General features: G+C 34.2%; 1 protein-coding gene across 2 annotated transcripts in view; it reads left to right on the forward strand.

Moving 5' to 3' along the window:
- LOC125029537 (tetraspanin-13-like) overlaps window positions 1–17,006 on the forward strand; it is a 17,574-nt gene extending 568 nt beyond the window's left edge. The window contains exons 2-7 of one of the 2 annotated variants that reach the window (XR_007115203.1): window positions 5,334–5,486; window positions 6,358–6,471; window positions 8,114–8,233; window positions 8,684–8,866; window positions 12,492–12,616; window positions 14,441–17,006. Coding sequence is in view for 1 of the 2 variants with exons in the window: in XM_047619481.1 (XP_047475437.1) it covers window positions 5,334–5,486; window positions 6,358–6,471; window positions 8,114–8,233; window positions 8,684–8,866; window positions 14,441–14,518 (648 nt within the window). In the remaining variant the exon portion in view is untranslated. The remainder of the gene's footprint in view (window positions 1–5,333; window positions 5,487–6,357; window positions 6,472–8,113; window positions 8,234–8,683; window positions 8,867–12,491; window positions 12,617–14,440) is intronic. The other variant, XM_047619481.1, reaches the window with a different exon arrangement.
- Window positions 17,007–18,110: the final 1,104 nt, after the last annotated feature.

An 18,110-nucleotide genomic window follows, 5' to 3' on the forward strand; every position in this document is an offset into this window, starting at 1 on the left:
TAGGTTTAGCTTGGAGAAGGGGGGTTATTTCGCCTTGTCTGGGGTTATAACGAACCTAGGAAAGTGATTAAAAAATACTTCCATTGTGTAAGGAGTTTGGGCAATACAAAGGGGAAATAATTGAATGGGAAAAGCAAGGAAGATCATTTTTATAGTTTGTTTGTTTTGTCACAGCAGAGGCACTTCAGCTAATGGTGGTTGTAATGATAGATTTTTACTGTATCTTGTTTGTATATCGCGTAAACTTTAATATTATGAGATATACAATAATCATTTTGCTATATCTTATATATGTTGGTGCTAAAGAATTCATGATGCTCACCATTTTAGATAAAATTAACGTTCATTCCTCCTCTGCTTCTAAGTTTGCCATTCAGCATTACCAGTGTGAGAACTACCAGTTTGAATACTTAAATCCGCTGGTCGACAGTACAAGTGTTGTGAACTCAGAGGTAGTGTGGCACCTGGGAGAATGTATTAATACAGATCGTAGTAGCGGCTGCTGTTGAAAGTTTTTTGGTTTTTCTTTCTTTATTTCTTTAATTTTTTTAATACTTACATGACATTTGATCACTTAATGTACCTACATTTGTCCTGGTACCTCTCAGAGTTATGGTTGTAATCATCATCATTAATTAAAATGTTAGACAGTTTTTATTATGATGATATTTATAATCTACTATTATTGTTTTGTTATATTTATAGTCTGCGGATATTATTATTAGCTTTTTTTTCGGAAAAAAAATGTGGAGATAGAGAAAGTATAGGCAGGCCTTGGGGAGGACAAGGGATTGCACATGCATATAATGCTTGATATATTATTCATTCCATCATTATTTTAGGATATTATCTACACAGAGCTAGAATGACAATGGAGGCATTCAGAGTATAAGATCAGCACAGACTGGTACAATAGAATATGCACTTATTAAGCAGCTTGACCTGGTATCTATATAGTACACTTGATCTTTCCTTGTCTATATAGTATGCTTGTCCTGCAGTCCTTAAACAGAAGACAAGATGTCTTTTAGGGGTTAACAAAGTTATAAAACAGCAATATCACCTATAGAAAATCAATCCGCACAAAATGAAAATATGTCCACAGTTGCCTCTCAATAACAAAGTGACTCAAGCCCTCACTGACATCCGTGTCTTTAGTGAAAGGACAAACTCATCCACATATATTCTAGTAAGATAGATGGTGTAGACCAACTAAGTCTCAACTCTTTCTTGCCAAATACATAATAAAGGTTTGCTGGTTGGCCGAAGGTACAGAGGGAGTCATGTCAAGTACAGTTTTAGGTAGACCCAAATATTGCTTCAAGAATCAGTTATCATTTTGTTATTGCAATTTTTTTTATCTTAATTATTGTTGTTGTCATTGTTGTTATTTTTACTCCTCTCTTTTTTTTTCTTTTTTCTTTTTTAAGGAATTACTGTGTGCAACTCATCAGATGTTTTCTAGATCTGCTGCTGTTATTGCAAAATATCACAATATTATGATATGTCAATTGCTGGAGTCCATTAGATATACCACTACTTGTATCTTATTTGCAGTTTTTCAAAAAGTATGCCTATTTTTCTGGAGGGAGGGGGATAATTTGAGAAATTTTCCAGAAGGGATCTCATCAAGGACAAGGGAGGTGTGTAACCTGTGTCTGCTGGGCTATACATGGCAGAAGTTTGTTAACTTTTGCTGGAGTGACTTCTTGAGTGACTGTGGATAGGATACGGTTTTAAAGATCTGATTACACTGATAAATATGTATGATAATGACTGTCATTTTCATTACTTGATATATAGTTATTTATATTTATAATACAGTTATTACCCATAGAATTCACAGATTGTCTATTATAATTCTACAACACTTTGCATCAGTGATATGTCCATTTCAAATTGCAATAATATGAAATGGATATTTTGATTAGCCAGTAGACATGTAACATGACATACCAATATGATTAGTTATGTATATATTAACCCTCTCAAATCAACTACTTACTTTATATAACAGCTTGGCATAGTCTGCCCAGTTGCTAGACAGAAACCAGCATTTGTGAGCTACTCACATGCACAAATTCATGAGAAATAGCTAAGCTGCAACTTAACTAAACAATGTAATGCATTTACCAGCTAAAATTTTATATAATTTTGATATTGTTTCCAGAGGACTCCAAAAATCAATTGCAGATGTTAGTTTTGTGTGTGCGACTGGGCTAAATAATTCCATTTTAAATTTTCAATAGAATTGTTGTATACAAAGTGTCACAGTAGTCATCATTCTGTCATATACTAAGGAAATACCTTAATTGGTTAATCGTTTGAGCTTGGATTATGGAAAGTAAAGACCTTTTGAATTTTCATGCTGATTTAAATTCAAATGTACATTTCACCCAGATTTGGCAATTGATTTTGACAGTTTACTCTAATTAAGTAATTGTTAAGTGAATGTAAATTTGTGTGTGTGTGTGTGTGTGTGTGTGTGTGTGTGTGTGTGTGTGTGTTTATATATGTGTGTGGTGTGTATGTATATTTATATATATATATATATATATATATATATATATATATATATATATATATATATGTATATATATGTATATATATATAAGGTATATATATATATATATACACATATTTGTATATATGTATATATATATGCATACATAAACATATATATGTTTATACATATATATATATAAATATACACATAATATACATATATATATCTCGCATACATAATATACATAAATATACATATATATGCATTTATATATTTATATGTATATATGCATATATATATACATATGTATATATATGTGTGTGTGTGTGTGTGTGTGTGTGTGTGTGTGTGTGTGTGTGTGTGTGTGTGTGTGTGTGTGTGTGTGTGTGTGTGTGTGTGTGTGTGTGCCTGCATGCCTGCCTGCGCGCGCGTGTTTATATATATGTATGTATATGTGTGTGTGTGTGTGTGTGTGTGTGTATATATTTGTATATATGTATGTATCTACATATATACTTACATACATATATATATATATATATATATATATATATATATATATATATATATATATATATATATACATATACATATACATATACATATATATACATATATATATATATATATATATATATATATACACATATATATACATACATAATATACATATATGTGTGTGTGTTATATATATATATATATATATATATATATATATATATATATATATATATATATATATGTATATATATATATATATATATATATATATATATATATATATATATATATAACACATACATAATATACATATATACATATATATATGTATATGTGTATATATATATGTATGTATTTATATATGTGTGTGTGTGTGTATATATATATATATATATATATATATATATATATATATATATATATATAACACATACATAATATACATATATACATATATATATATATATATGTATATGTGTATATATATATATATGTATGTATTTATATATGTGTGTGTGTGTGTGTGTATATATATATATATATATATATATATATATATATATATATATATATGTATGTATGTATATAGATATATGTATATATATATATTTAGGTCTGACTTACATACAGTATAAAAATGGATAGTTATTACAACTTTTTTAGTTCTTTTATGAGAATTGAGAGGTGCACATCATTAAAACAAATTTATATTATGTATGTGTCTGAATCTCTTGCTAATTACAGTGATCATATTGAAAGGAAATTATCAAAGTGATTTTCTTATCTAACAAAAATGCTTACAAGATTACATTCTTATCTGTATTCTGATAGCTTCTGGTATGTTTTTATCAATATTGAAGATTTTTGCACATTTATTTATTTCTTGCTTTCTGAGTAGTGTTTGAAAATACAATTTGTAGTTATCTTTAACATGATGAGAGCTATCCTTTAATGCCCAAATTGTTGGTACCGTAGGCCCCATGTAGCTATTTGGAAAATACGTGAAAATAATATATGTTTTACTATTTGTATAGTATTTATCACTCTACATAAAGTGAAAGTTATAATAGATTAATATGAAAAGGAATGTATGCCTGATTCTTTACAGATATTAGTTACTTCTGATAGTTACCTTTGCCTATATGTTTATGATGCACAGCAATACATAATCTTAAAGTAGATGGCTTGTTAGGAGGGTTACCTTATGCTGCTATTGAGTAGATCCTCTCTTTCCCATGGTGATTAGTTAATATATGTTTTTTGGTGCATTTAAAGATACCTTTACATAGAAACTATGGCTTGGATTGTCATATCTGTAAGTAGATTATGCATCTGATGTGTTTATTTATTTTTGTAAACTATAATCATCAGAGGAGATATGGAGATATGGTAGTTAATGCATCTACTTTATTATTTGATAAGATAAAAGAATGCAAACCATAGGGTATTGAGCAACAGGATATTTGCTGAGTTTCCTTTTTCAGTTATGTGATAAAAGACCTTTTCCCATAGCCGTTTCTGTTTAGGCCAGTGGTTCTCAAACTTTCCACTTCCTATTTAGAGTAATATAAAAACTTACCTTAAGAGATAGACAATAAGAGGAAGCACTTGTGTTATTAATTTTTTTCTGAAAGTAATTTTGATTATGAAGAAAAAAATATGTATAACCACAATGGACATTCACAAAAATCAGGAAAAAAATACTGAAGTACCTGTTATCTGAACTTTAGAGTTAAATTCAGCCAGTTGAATTTTTAATCCAGGGAGTAAATTTACACCTGGCTGAGAAACATCATTCTAAGTGATGGTTGGGAATTATTGTCATCAGAAGGGACATGAATTTAGATTTGCTGACCCCAGATTACCAAGCTATTGAGTGTCGGTTTAGAGACTTGTAGATGAATTGGTAAAACTGGTGCAGCTAGTATAATTTGCATTCTACTTGTATTCAAAAGCAGTGAAATATTTATGATGTGTTAGCAACTTTTGGCAAACATATATAGTTAGTCATATATACTTAATTTCTTTCTGTATCTAAAGACCATATTGCAACAGTATAAATGTTATAACAAGTACAGGGAATCCATCAAAATAATCATGATGATTGTGGGTACACAGGTATCTACAGAATTTTCCCATACCCTTTGGGGTATTTCCATTGAAGATACGTGTGAACCTGCAATTGAATTTCAGTAGAGAATGGGCTAAGATGGATCAGATAATCCTCAGAGAAAATATCATTAGTAGGCTGTAACAGAGAGTGGCTAAGAAGTGCATAGTTCTAGATACAGAGCATTTTGGTTTAATAAATTTCTTCACCTTTCAGATTGTGGCGTTCATCCTATTTGGGGTCGCGGCTGCTGCCAATGCGGCCTCCATTGTCACATCACTGTCACTGGTTACTGGAATTATTGTCTGTGGTGTTTGCCTATTAATCATATCCATAGTGGGTCTCATTGGAGCAAGTAAACATCATCAGGTAAGTGACAAGGGATCTCAACACAATGCAGGGACTGGATTTGATAGGACCATTTCATAGTCGTAGTGGACGTTGAGTTATGTATTGTATTTTTCTAAATACTTGTGAATGGTGACTGTTTCCTTTCTTTCTTTCGTTCTTTTTTTTTTTCTTTCTTTTTCCATTTTGAGTGTTTTAGGAGATTAATTTCAAGAGTTTTGTAAGGATCTCTCTCTCTCTCTCTCTCTCTCTCTCTCTCTCTCTCTCTCTCTCTCTCTCTCTCTCTCTCTCTCTCTCTCTCTCTCTCTCTTTCTCTCTCTCTCTCTCTCTCTCTCTCTCTCTCTCTCTCTCTCTCTCTCTCTCTCTCTCTCTCTCTCTCTCTCTCTCTCTCTCTCTCTCTCTCTCTCTCTCTCTCTCTCTCTCTCTCTCTCTCTCTCTCTCTTCTCTCTCTCTCTCTCTTCTTTCTCTCTCTCTCTCTCTCTCTCTCTCTCTCTCTCTCTCTCTCTCTCTCTCTCTCTCTCTCTCTCTCTCTCTCTCTCTCTCTCTCTCTCTCTCTCTTTCTTTCTCTCTCTCTCTCTTCTTTCTCTCTCTCTCTCTCTCTCTCTCTCTCTCTCTCTCTCTCTCTCTCTCTCTCTCTCTCTCTCTCTCTCTCTTTCTCTCTCTCTCTCTCTCTCTCTCTCTCTCTCTCTCTCTCTCTCTCTCTCTCTCTCTCTCTCTCTCTCTCTCTCTCTCTTTTAAGTTATGAAGAAAAAAAAGTGATATAACAGTGATGTAATATATATTTCTTTCACTTTACTGCACATTTTTATAATGCAGTTAAATGTTCCAATTAGTTACAGTCATACTACACAAACCAGTTCAGTAGCACTAACAGATTTGATGATCCCAACAGGTGTTGCTGTTCTTCTACATGATTGTTTTGTTCATCATCTTCATCATCCAGTTCTCTGTGGCCTGTGCATCCCTTGCCATTAACGAACAGCAGCAGCAGGCTTTCGCTAAGAAGGTACGTGCTGGGTGACTCCTCGTAAATGATTATTACATTATAACTTTCCTAAATTCCTTTGATAATAATGAATGCCAGTACAGTGAATTGAGCTTTTCTGTGACCAATCATTATATACATAGTGCTTCTTACATTGTGCAAAAGTTATGTTTCCCGATCATTTCCCATATATCCTTTTTGCACGTGTCTGTCAGCTTTCTTGAGGAGTGGGTGTAAAAACATTCTGAGAGGAGAACATTGTTAGGGCTTCACAGTGCCCTCTGCAGAAAAGTCAGCAGATTTCGATGAAAGCTGCTTTTGCTAGTGTTACATAAATGAGCAGTAGTTTTTGTTTATATTTATTAATAGTGATTTGTGTTTCCCCACTTATATTTTTTTTTGCACAATGTCTGTAGTTTTCTTAGGAATAATTGTAAAAATAGCCCTAGAGTGCAAAGGACATTTTCAAGGTTCTATGTAAGGGGCTTTTTGTAAGAAAGTCAGGAGATTGATTTCATTGAAAAAGAGTTGTATATGTTTGCTGTTGTTAGTATTTTGTTAATGATGATTGTGGTTGTTTCTTATTTTTTATGAAGAGCAGATTATTCATCTTCTTTTTCTTTTCTTTTCTTTTCTTTTCTTCTTTTTCTTCTTCTTTTTCTTTTTCTTTTTCTTTTACTTTTACTTTTACTTTTACTTTTACTTTATCCCTTGGATCCAGGTGATGTGACCATCACATCATGAAAAAATCCAGGTCGAAGGGCAGGTGACGTTAGAGGAAAATCTGGCTGTAGACCAGGTGACACAAACTTGCTGTCATGCATGTTGCAGCTGAAGGCTGGGGTGATAGAAAAGATTTGCCACAAGTGCAAAGACCTATTGGGAGGTTTATTTGACTCATTTGGCGATTTTTGCATTATTCCCATCAATGTGTGAGTGTGGAAGGAAATTTCCATGAGCAGTGATTGGAAGAGTGCTGGCTCTGTGGAGGACACCATTTCCATGCTCAACATCGTATTCCTGGTGCTGTGAGCAGCAACAGATTGTTCTCAAAAGTAACATTGTGTTACATAGTTTTATTTTTCTTGCTCTGTGTTGTAGACCACCTAAAGAGATGATAGAATTCTGTGCAAAGAAAAAAACTATTACCATTTGGGTAATGCAAATCAAATGGTAAATATGTACATTGGAAAATGGCCTAAATGCTAAAATACCTATGTGTTAAAAGAGTAAATAACTTTGCAAATAGGAGGCATTGAGTCTTGTCACCATGCACACACGTTCATGTGCACCTGGCCTATAACTAGCCACCCGGCAGAGTTATTGCTTACATAAGCCTAATGCCAGGAGTTTTGTTGATGTGATTGGCATGACACAACCAGATCCAGTGGGTTAATAATGATGATGTTTATCATGATTGGTAGTATTTTCATCATTTGTTGATGTTGTTGCTGTTATCATTATTGTAACTAAATTAGGTTGTAAGTATGGGGATGAAAAGTTTCTAAAAAACTGAATGATTAATGATAGCTATATATGTTTTCCCTTCTATGGCTGTCTTTCATATTTTTCATCACAGATAGCAGGTGTTTGTCATATTTTCTCTACTGAAAAAAACAGTTGCACTTCCTATTCTTTAACTAAGTAAGGTGGTGTCTTTCAGGGTTGGGAATACTCCAACAACAGCACTAAACACGATGCACAGCAGTTCTTTGGCTGCTGCGGCTTCGAGAAATACAGCAAAAACATAACTACCGAGATGGATCACCCAACCTGCACCGATGTAAGTACAGTGGTGATTGAGGTGTGGTTTGGTTGAGCTTTCACTTAGGGCAAAATGGGTCACTTGTTACGAAAGTGGTAAAAGTTCTTGGTGTTTAATTACCCATCAGTTGATAATTAACAATGATAATAATTATTATTATTATTATTTGTGTGTGTGTGTGTGAGACTGTATTTTTACATACACACACCTACACAAACATACATATATGTATGTAAAGGGTTTCATGTAAACAGTGAACAGAATTTTTTTTTTTTTAATTGTAGTGTTTAGCCTAGGTTGCACACATAATTCTAAGAACGACAGTAGCTGTATTTCTTACTGTGAGATAATATTTACTTGTATTTAAGCTTTGTGATATGCATATTCATTTAGTTACCAACATAAAGACATTTTGCTTTGTCTTCTTGCAATAAATGGATTCTCCACTGGTTTGTTTTTCTTCTGTAGATTAAAAACAAAGATGGCAAGTACTGCTGTGGAGACCCAGCTTCAGCTGACGATGCAACGTGTTGCCGCAGCGAGAACAGCACAAGCTGTATGTGTGACCCCTGCATGGAGCCAATCCAGGAGTCGATGGTTAAGGGCCAGAACCTGGTTGGTGGCATCGGACTCTTCTTCTCATTTACAGAGGTGAGGCACTTCAGGCAAACCTGGTCTTTTTTTCTTGCTATTATTGTTATCATCATCATTTTCTCATTTATCCTCCTTTCTTTCTTTCCAGTTGCATATTGTTGATAAATCTGTGTGTGTGTGTGTGTGTGTGTGTGTGTGCATAAATACACATGCACACACACACACGCACACACACACACACACACACACACACACACACACACACACACACACACACACACACACACACACACACACACACACACACACACATACCCATACATAAATAATACGTGTGTGTGTGTATGTATGTGTGTGTGTGTGTGTGTATGTGTGTGCGTGCGTGCTTGCGTGTGTGCGTGCGTGCGTGCGTGTGTGCGTGCGTGTGTGTGTGTGTGTGTGTGTGTGTGTGTGTGTGTGTGTGTGTGTGTGTGTGAGTGTGTGTGTGTGTGTGTGTGTGTGTGTGTGTGTGTGTGTGTGTGTGTGTGTGTGTGCGCGCATAAATACACACACACACGCACACACACATACACGCACACACACGCACACACACACACACACACACACACACACACACACACACACACACACACACACACACACACGTATTATTTATGTATGGGTATGTGTATGTGTGTGTGTTTATGTGTGTATATATATATATATATATATATTCTTATTCATGTATATATTTATATTTATGTATTTTGTATATATTTATATGTTTATGAATATATATATATATATGTATATATTTATTTATTTATTATTTATATTTATGTATATTTGTGTATATATTCATATTTATTTATATATATATATTTATATTTATGTATGTTTATGTATATCTATCTATCTATTTGTATATATATGTATGTTTTTATACATATATAGATATATATATGTTTATTTTATTTATTTATTTATTTTTATTTTTATTTATGGATATTTATAAGTATGTTTATATATATGTATACATTTTTTCTCCTAATATATATTTTTTTTTTTTTTTTTTTTTTTTTTTTTTTTTTTTTTTTTTTTTTTTTTTTTTTTCTTATATATGTATATATATATTTATATTTATATTTATATTTATGCTTGTGTTTATGTGTATTAGTGTGTATTTGTGTATATTTATGTTTATTTATATTTATATATTTTTATATTTATATATATTTATATATATATTATATATATATATATATATATAGAGAGAGAGAGAGAGAGAGAGAGAGAGAGAGAGAGAGAGAGAGAGAGAGAGAGAGAGAGAGAGAGAGAGAGAGAGAGAGACAGAAATGTGTATATATATTTATGTATGTAATATATATATATATATATATATATATATATATATATATATATATATATATATATATATATATAATATATATATATATACATACATATATATATACATATATATATACATATATATATATATATATATATATATATATATACATACATATATATATACATATATATATATATATATATATATATATATATATATATATATATATATACATACAGACATACATACATACATACATGTATACACACACACACACACACACACACACACACACACACACACACACACACACACACACACACACACACACACACACACACACACACACACACACACTAAAGTAGAAATAATGTAAGGCAACAATTTTTATGGCTGAGAAATGGGTTTCAGACTTTCATGAGATTAATTTTCTAGTTAGTTATCATATACATAATTAAGTTTAGTGTGTATATGTTTGTTTGTTCAGTTTATTGTTTTTATATGTGTGTGTGTTTATGTGATTTACTTGAATTTTTATAATATCTTTTCATAAATATTTTTCATCAAAAATATTTGCATTTACTGGAATAGAAGATTTAAATTGATTTTAAAAAGGATCATCTACATGATTTTATTTTGTTTATTATCATCATCATCATCATCATTGTTATTCAAGCAGGAGAACCTATTCTAAATAAGTAGGAAAATTTCTCTCAGATCATAGCATTTTGCTCTGAAAGCATTTCCAGAATTACAGCAATAAATGAAAGTTGTTAACTTAATTTTTATTTCATACAATAACTTCTGGGTTTTGCAAGATTCTGTGACCTTACAAGGACCTAGAAAGCAGTGGTTCGAGTGTTTTTTTTTCTCTCTCTATCTGTATCCATCAATCAATCACCTGGAGTCTAAGGCACAGCCTAGTCCTGGGAACATTAGAATGGGAGCCAAAGGTCAGGTTATGCCAGGTTCTTTTCTTTTCTTTTTTCACCAGAGAATATCTAAGATGTTTATTTTCAGGCTTAAAATACTCTTTTCATAACCTTTTAGTGGTATTTTTAATTATGCACCACAGGGGGGCAAGAGGAAAAGGGGTAATTGGGCATTCTGTGGGCTCAGTTGGTCAGTCTCTCATCATCACCAGGTTATTTATTTGTCATTCTCAGTTTTTCAAAATTGATGTAGTATGCTGTAGAGTATACTTCACTAAAATAAGGTCTAGAATTTTATATTGCTGAAAAACTTCTCTTATGAATCTCATATTTCATGATTACAAATATCTTTGTATAAAAGTTCCTGACATTATTATGTTACAGTGAAGGGATGCTTTTATTGACCTTTTTTAGGGTCATAGAAAGTTCAGGTTTGATTATATTGTGAATATACTTTTGATTTTGTTGTCTTTCATGTATATAGTTAAACCTCCCATTTCACAAGACCAACTGTAGCAGCAAAAGCGACGCTCATTTAACTTTCTGAAGAAGATGCTGTATGTTTGTGATTTTGTTCCCTTACTTACCAATCAATGATTGCTCTTGCAGCCTGTGACCAGAGACGAGAGAAAGATAACCAAGAACTAATACACAAATGAATGCTTTCCATTCCCCTCTTAGTTTAAATTATTAACCCCTTCCCGACGGGTCATGCCATGAGGTGTCAAAACAAACGGCTCTGTGGCGGGCAGCTGTATGTCGCGGCGGTGTGCCAAAGCGCTACAAGCCGGTGATTCGGCTTGATGTACCGAACTCCCGCGCTCAAAGTCGGCGTGTTGCCATAGATCTCCAGAGCATAGGTTTTTTTTTTTCCACCCGTCACCAAGGGGTTAAAGACACTAATTCTGTTATTCTCTCCTTTTTGATCTTTGTATTTCATTTACTTTTTAGCTGTTCCTTCTCATGAATTTAAATTCAAGTTAGATAAAATGATTTATCTTTAGGTTTGTAGGTGGTGGTTCCCAAACTTTGGTAGCAAGTGTCTTCCCACAAGTAGATTATGGAAAAGAGATTAATTTTTGTTAATGTGGAAGTCATGCTTGGTAGAGATTTTAGATTTAAAACATGCCAATGGAATACAATTAATTGTTACCAAGATGAAATGCCAATTAGAGAAGGGAGACTTGCAAGCACCTTTTCATAATGGAAGCATTTTCTTGATAAAAAAAGATTGGGGACCCCTTTTATAAAGGAAGGAATAGTATTTTCCTCTTTCATTTCCCTTCTAACATGTGGCTTTTTCCTAAGGACGGGGATCAGGTTTTCTTCAAAATATGTCAATGATTCTACAGAAACAGACAGCAGTTGTCTGGCTCTTCATCACTTAGGCTCAACCATTGGCTTTTGCACCCCTCAGTTTCTTGGTGTGTGGCTCACGGTGCGATACAGGAACCAGCGGGACCCTCGAGCTAACCCTTCGGCCTTCCTGTAGAGCGATGGGGTCTGTTTTAGCCCCCACTCTCATTCTCACTAACATATCAGGTAGCTTGGGTCTCAGCAATGCAACTACATGTGTAGAGTGATTTCCAAAGGTTTGGCTTTGTATTGGTCGGGTGCTTCTATTAGACTGAAGTACTGAATTATGGTTCTGTAGTGTTTTACTGCTTCTACCTTCCTGCTTTGTGTGGATGCATCTAATACTTGCCTGTGTAGTGATAGGAGTCATTGATATTTCTCCTGGAGAAACGTTCTTAAATCTAGTAATTTGGTATTTGTTTGCCTATCTCTCTCTCTGTATATAAACAGATAGATGTGGCTAGAACTATACTTACGTGTGCATGCGTGCATGAACATAAACTTAACCATAGTAATAACCATATGCTAACATGCAGAAGACTGGCAAGTCAGTGTTGTAACATTGACGTAGGGCAGTAACATAAGACAAGAATGACAATGATGACTAAACACAGAGAGAGAAGGACTTAGTCATTTATTCATATATTCACACTCTCAAATACACTCAATCGTGCATTCACTCACACAGAGACACACACACACACACACACACACACACACACACACACACACATACACATACACATACACATACATACACATACATACATACATACATACATACATACATACATACATACATACACATGCACATACACATACGCGCACACACACATACACGCACACACATACATGCAGCCATACATACACACGGCCATACATACACACGGCCATACACACACACGGCCATACACACACACGGCCATACACACACACGGCCATGCACACACACGGCCATGCACACACACGGCCATGCACACACGCACACACACACGCACACGCACACGCACACGCACACGCACACGCACACGCACACGCACACGCACACACACACACACACACACACACACACACACACACACACACACACACACACACACACACACACACACACACACACACACACACACACAAAAGCAGATATAAATATGCACATATTTATATTTAGGTATACCTAAGCATGTGTATTTATTCAATGTATTTCAGAAATTGTTGAAAAGTGAAAAAATAAATGGTAAGTTGAATTATACCTGAAAACTTAAGAAACCTAAATATTTTGAAAGAGAGAGAAAGTGTGTGTTGTTGTTTTTGTTGTTGTTGCTGTAGTTGTTTTTATGTGTGTGTGTTTTGTTTTGTGTTTGTGCATGTCCATACAGTTCTATGTATTCATACTTGAGAATAATTTTGCAAAAAATATTCATCCACATGTATTTTTGTTTTTTTATTCTCTTTAATTGTTTGTTAGTGTTTTGTTTGTGTAAAAAACATTAGAGAGTAAAGATCATATGCTAATGTGCATACATAAAAGTTTGAAACAATGACTGTTTATGGCCTCAATACAAATGACGTAGAAAACTTGCATCAGTCTGGCCTGTAAGCGCTTTTGGTTTCTGCTTTTGCCGTTTGGAAGGAGGCCACAAATTGACTGCTGAAGATCAGAAGCTTTCTAACTCATTCTTTAGCTATCATATTGTAAGAAAAATTATTATATGTACTTTTGCCCATCAGTTACTTTTCTTGGACTATTTTTATGAAAAAGAAAAATAGAATTTTGATAAACCAGGTTTTACATTGATCAATAATTCTTTCTGTACAGTATAGACTTCATATATATATATATATATATATATATATATATATATATATATATATATATATGTATAACTGTTTTTGCTTCTTATATTATGCCTTTCCAGTGAGCATTTTTTTCTTTTTGATTATAAAACAATAGAGAGAGATGATAGTGATGACAGAGACTGATCATATGTTGTTTTTTCTTCTGGTTTTCAGATCATTGGCTTCCTCATCGCCAAGCAGTATCGGCACCAAGTGGACCCCAGAGCCAACATCCAGTCTCTTCTGCGATAATTTTGTTAAAGTGTCTTGGATAGTTTGGTTCTGGTATTGAAAAATGTGCGCATATATGAATATATATATACATTTATATATATCATTATGGTACATTTCTTGGCACCCATCCCCCGTCCCCCTATTTTCCTCCAGTCATACTCTCACCATAATTATCACTCAATTGACATGGTTTTCATTATGTGACATGTGGAATTCTGTAGCTCTCTGGAATCCGGGAAGAGCAATACTCGCATCCCTTTTGTGCCCTCCCTCCCCTCCCCACTTCCCATGACCACCCTCCTCCCAAAACACTGTTTGAAAAGAGGGAAGTCTCGCTTGAAGCATTTTAATTTTTATATTTGTTCTTTTATTTGATTGTGGTACGACACTTTTTGTCAGTTTTATTTTATCATTTTTTTCTTTTGTCTTTTCTATGCACACCATGACATCTAGTCCCTCATGTATAGAGCCCTCCATGCAAGTTTGGGTGTGATGCAGTCAAACTTGTTCTTTAATGTGTCAATAATTTATAGGGGCAACTGCTAAATTGGTAACAGTTGTTGATTTTTGTTATTTTTTGTTTGCATGTGGAATGATAGTGCTGTTGTTTTTTTCTTTTCTTTTTTTTTTCTTGTTTTTTTTTCCTGTTTTTTTGTTCTGGATACATTATTTAAGAATTTGTATGTGGGTGATGGTGTATTAATGTTATTGAATATTTAGTATATTATGGAAGACCTTCTTTATTTTGTATTCTCTTTTCATTATATATGGAATCTTAAATTTCCATTTGCCATATCTTTAATGTTCTTTATTTGTGCAATACTTTTAAAGAAACTGCAATATTAATGTCTTTCCTTCATTTGTTTTTATTGCTGTTTCAAAATTAATTTCTTCTCTCCGTCTTCCTTGTTTACTTGGTGAAAACTTGAATGCTTATATTTTCATGATTTGTAATTAGCTATCATTGGCATATAAATTATTTAGACTGTACTTAACTTTCCATTAAGTGCAAGTTCTTCCGTCATGCTTTTTTTGAGGCCAAAAGCATAGTAGTCTTGCTGAGTGAAGCTGCCAGATTATTACTGCGTTCAGACGTGGGACTTTTTCAAATCTCACGACATAATGCTATTTGGAATAATCTTAGCCTGAGTATTGAGAATAGAACAGAGAAATTGTTTTGTATAAAACAGTTCAAATAATTGTGTTCAAGCTAAAGCAAAAGAAAAGAAAGTCTATTTTTTCTGTGAGAATATTAATTCATAAAAAATAAGGTTGAATAACAATGAATGGATCAAATGTATGTGCCTGACTTGTAAAGAAATTCTATAATGTGGTGAACAATCCAATAGATAATGTTACATATTATGTATATTGAATAGATGTGACATTGGTGTCTTCTTGGATTCTGAAAGTAAGCCATAGAAATTAAAAAATATTATGGAAATTTAAATCTATTCACTCTGCATTTTATGAACAGAACCATTTTTTTCCCCCTTTAAGCAGAATTTGTGTTAGATGACTGTGTTTAGAATGTAATAATTGTACATCCCCTTATAGCCATTAAGAATATTTCCCCAGGTCCTTGGGTAGTGTTCTTGAAGCACTGGTTCAACCTTGCCAGGATGTGTCACTAGTGGCCATACTTTTACAGCAGTACCGTATATTGTAATCCAGTTACAGTGTTTCAGTATAACACATGAGCTTGTGGTTAGTTAGCATGGCTCACTATGTGTGATGGATCATTATTGTTGTTGTTATGTAGTCCTTTCCTGTATTCAGCCAATAGACCACTTTTACAAGGCTAAACACAAAAAGAAAAGAGAAAGGAGACCTAAGACATTCACATTTTCAAATGAATTGAAAGTTTCTGAAAAGAATTTAATTCTTTGCAATTTACATGTGATCATATTTGATTGTTGGAACATGACAAACATTCCATACTTTGGGTACTGTGTGTATGATAAATTTATTATAACTGACAATCAGCAGGTAATAACATCTCAAATTACACTAATGTCCTTTGAGGTGATCTGTTGGTGTTCAAGATAATCAGTTGTATCATGTAGTGTATATTTGAAATATGTATATGAGGCTTCCCGATGTAGTTAAGTGGATTTACAGTTATGACATTAATTGTTAAATGTTTATTAGCTTTTCCGTTCATGGTGCTTCTCTTTCCGAAATTTCGTTGTAAGGGTCTGTTGGGCTGTCATCGAAACTCATTGTCAAGGTCTCATATTAGTCTGCAATGTCCATTACTGAATCTTTTGGGCAGATCATTCTGGTTGTCATTTCTCGTAACGAATCGTGCCCATACAGAACAGTATTATACCAACTGATATCACATCCAAGAGAATGTTAGTGTTCAAAGAAAGACTTTTGAAAGACTTTGAATTAATTTTTTTGATGTCCTTGATTAATGGGATATTTGTGTATATGCCTCTAGTCATTATTCTTCACTTGTTTGGAGCCACATGAACAATTTAATAAAGCCCATATTTGACCAGCATATCTTTGCACTTATTCCTGAAATCTATCAAGGGAAAGCAAAAAGAGAGTGTGTGTGTGTGTGTGTGTGTGTGTGTGTGTGTGTGCGCGCGTGTGCGTGTGCGTGCGTGCTTGCGTGTGTATGTGTGCGTGTGTGTGTGTGTGTGTGTGTGTGCGTGTGCATGTGCATGCATGAGTTTGTGGTGTGTGTGTGAGATACTGGTGCATAAAGTCAATTCAATACACTTGACCAACCCTCTTGTTTGTAAGATCTAGAACTGGTTGTTCTACCTGTCTACATGACATAAAACAATCAGATTTTGCTGGGTGCCCAGCCATGTTGGAATCCTTGGCAATGAACAGGCAGATACTCAAGCACACTATGCTGCTATGTCCATATCACACCAACCACATTTCTCAGGTATCCCAACCACGGATTATTACCCCCACTTTAAGACCTTCCTGTATAACCAATGGCAATCTCTTGGTTAAGCCACCACACGTATAAATTACATACTATAAAACTATCAATCTCCTCCAGGTCAACTCAATTTCATCGGAATAAACGTTGGGAGACGGCTCTCGCCCGTCTAACACACTCCTATCTCATATCACACTGATCTACCCCTATGTTCCTTATGAAATAGCAGCTAATCACTAACTCAACCAACTTTCACTACCATTTACTATCCCCCCCAATCCCTTGCCCGTTGTTGTCGTGGGGGGGCTTAGGAGGCGGAGACTGGGACCCAATGCTGGGGAACTCCCCAACCTTGGGACTCAGCCCTCGACTCAACAAATTTTGCATGGTCTTTTTTTCCCCCTCCTACTTTTTCCTTTCTGTTTTCACCAACCCCTTCTACTATCCACTTCCTAAGGTGTGAGAGCCGTGCTGAAAGGATGAAAGGCTGACTTTGTGCCAGTCCTGAACGGCCTGAGGGAGCCATGGGCACGGTATTCCCCTGCTTTAGTTGTCTAGCCCTTACCCCTCAAGCGACCCTGAGGGGTGGACCGTTTCTCTCCCCAACATACTCCAGGCTTATCATGGCCAACAATGAATAACCATTAACCATTAACCATACCATTATTAGAGGCAATTGCCTCTTCATCAAATAGCTCCACC

The sequence above is a fragment of the Penaeus chinensis genome, chromosome 10, assembly GCF_019202785.1.
Source record: "Penaeus chinensis breed Huanghai No. 1 chromosome 10, ASM1920278v2, whole genome shotgun sequence".
NCBI lineage: Eukaryota > Metazoa > Arthropoda > Malacostraca > Decapoda > Penaeidae > Penaeus > Penaeus chinensis.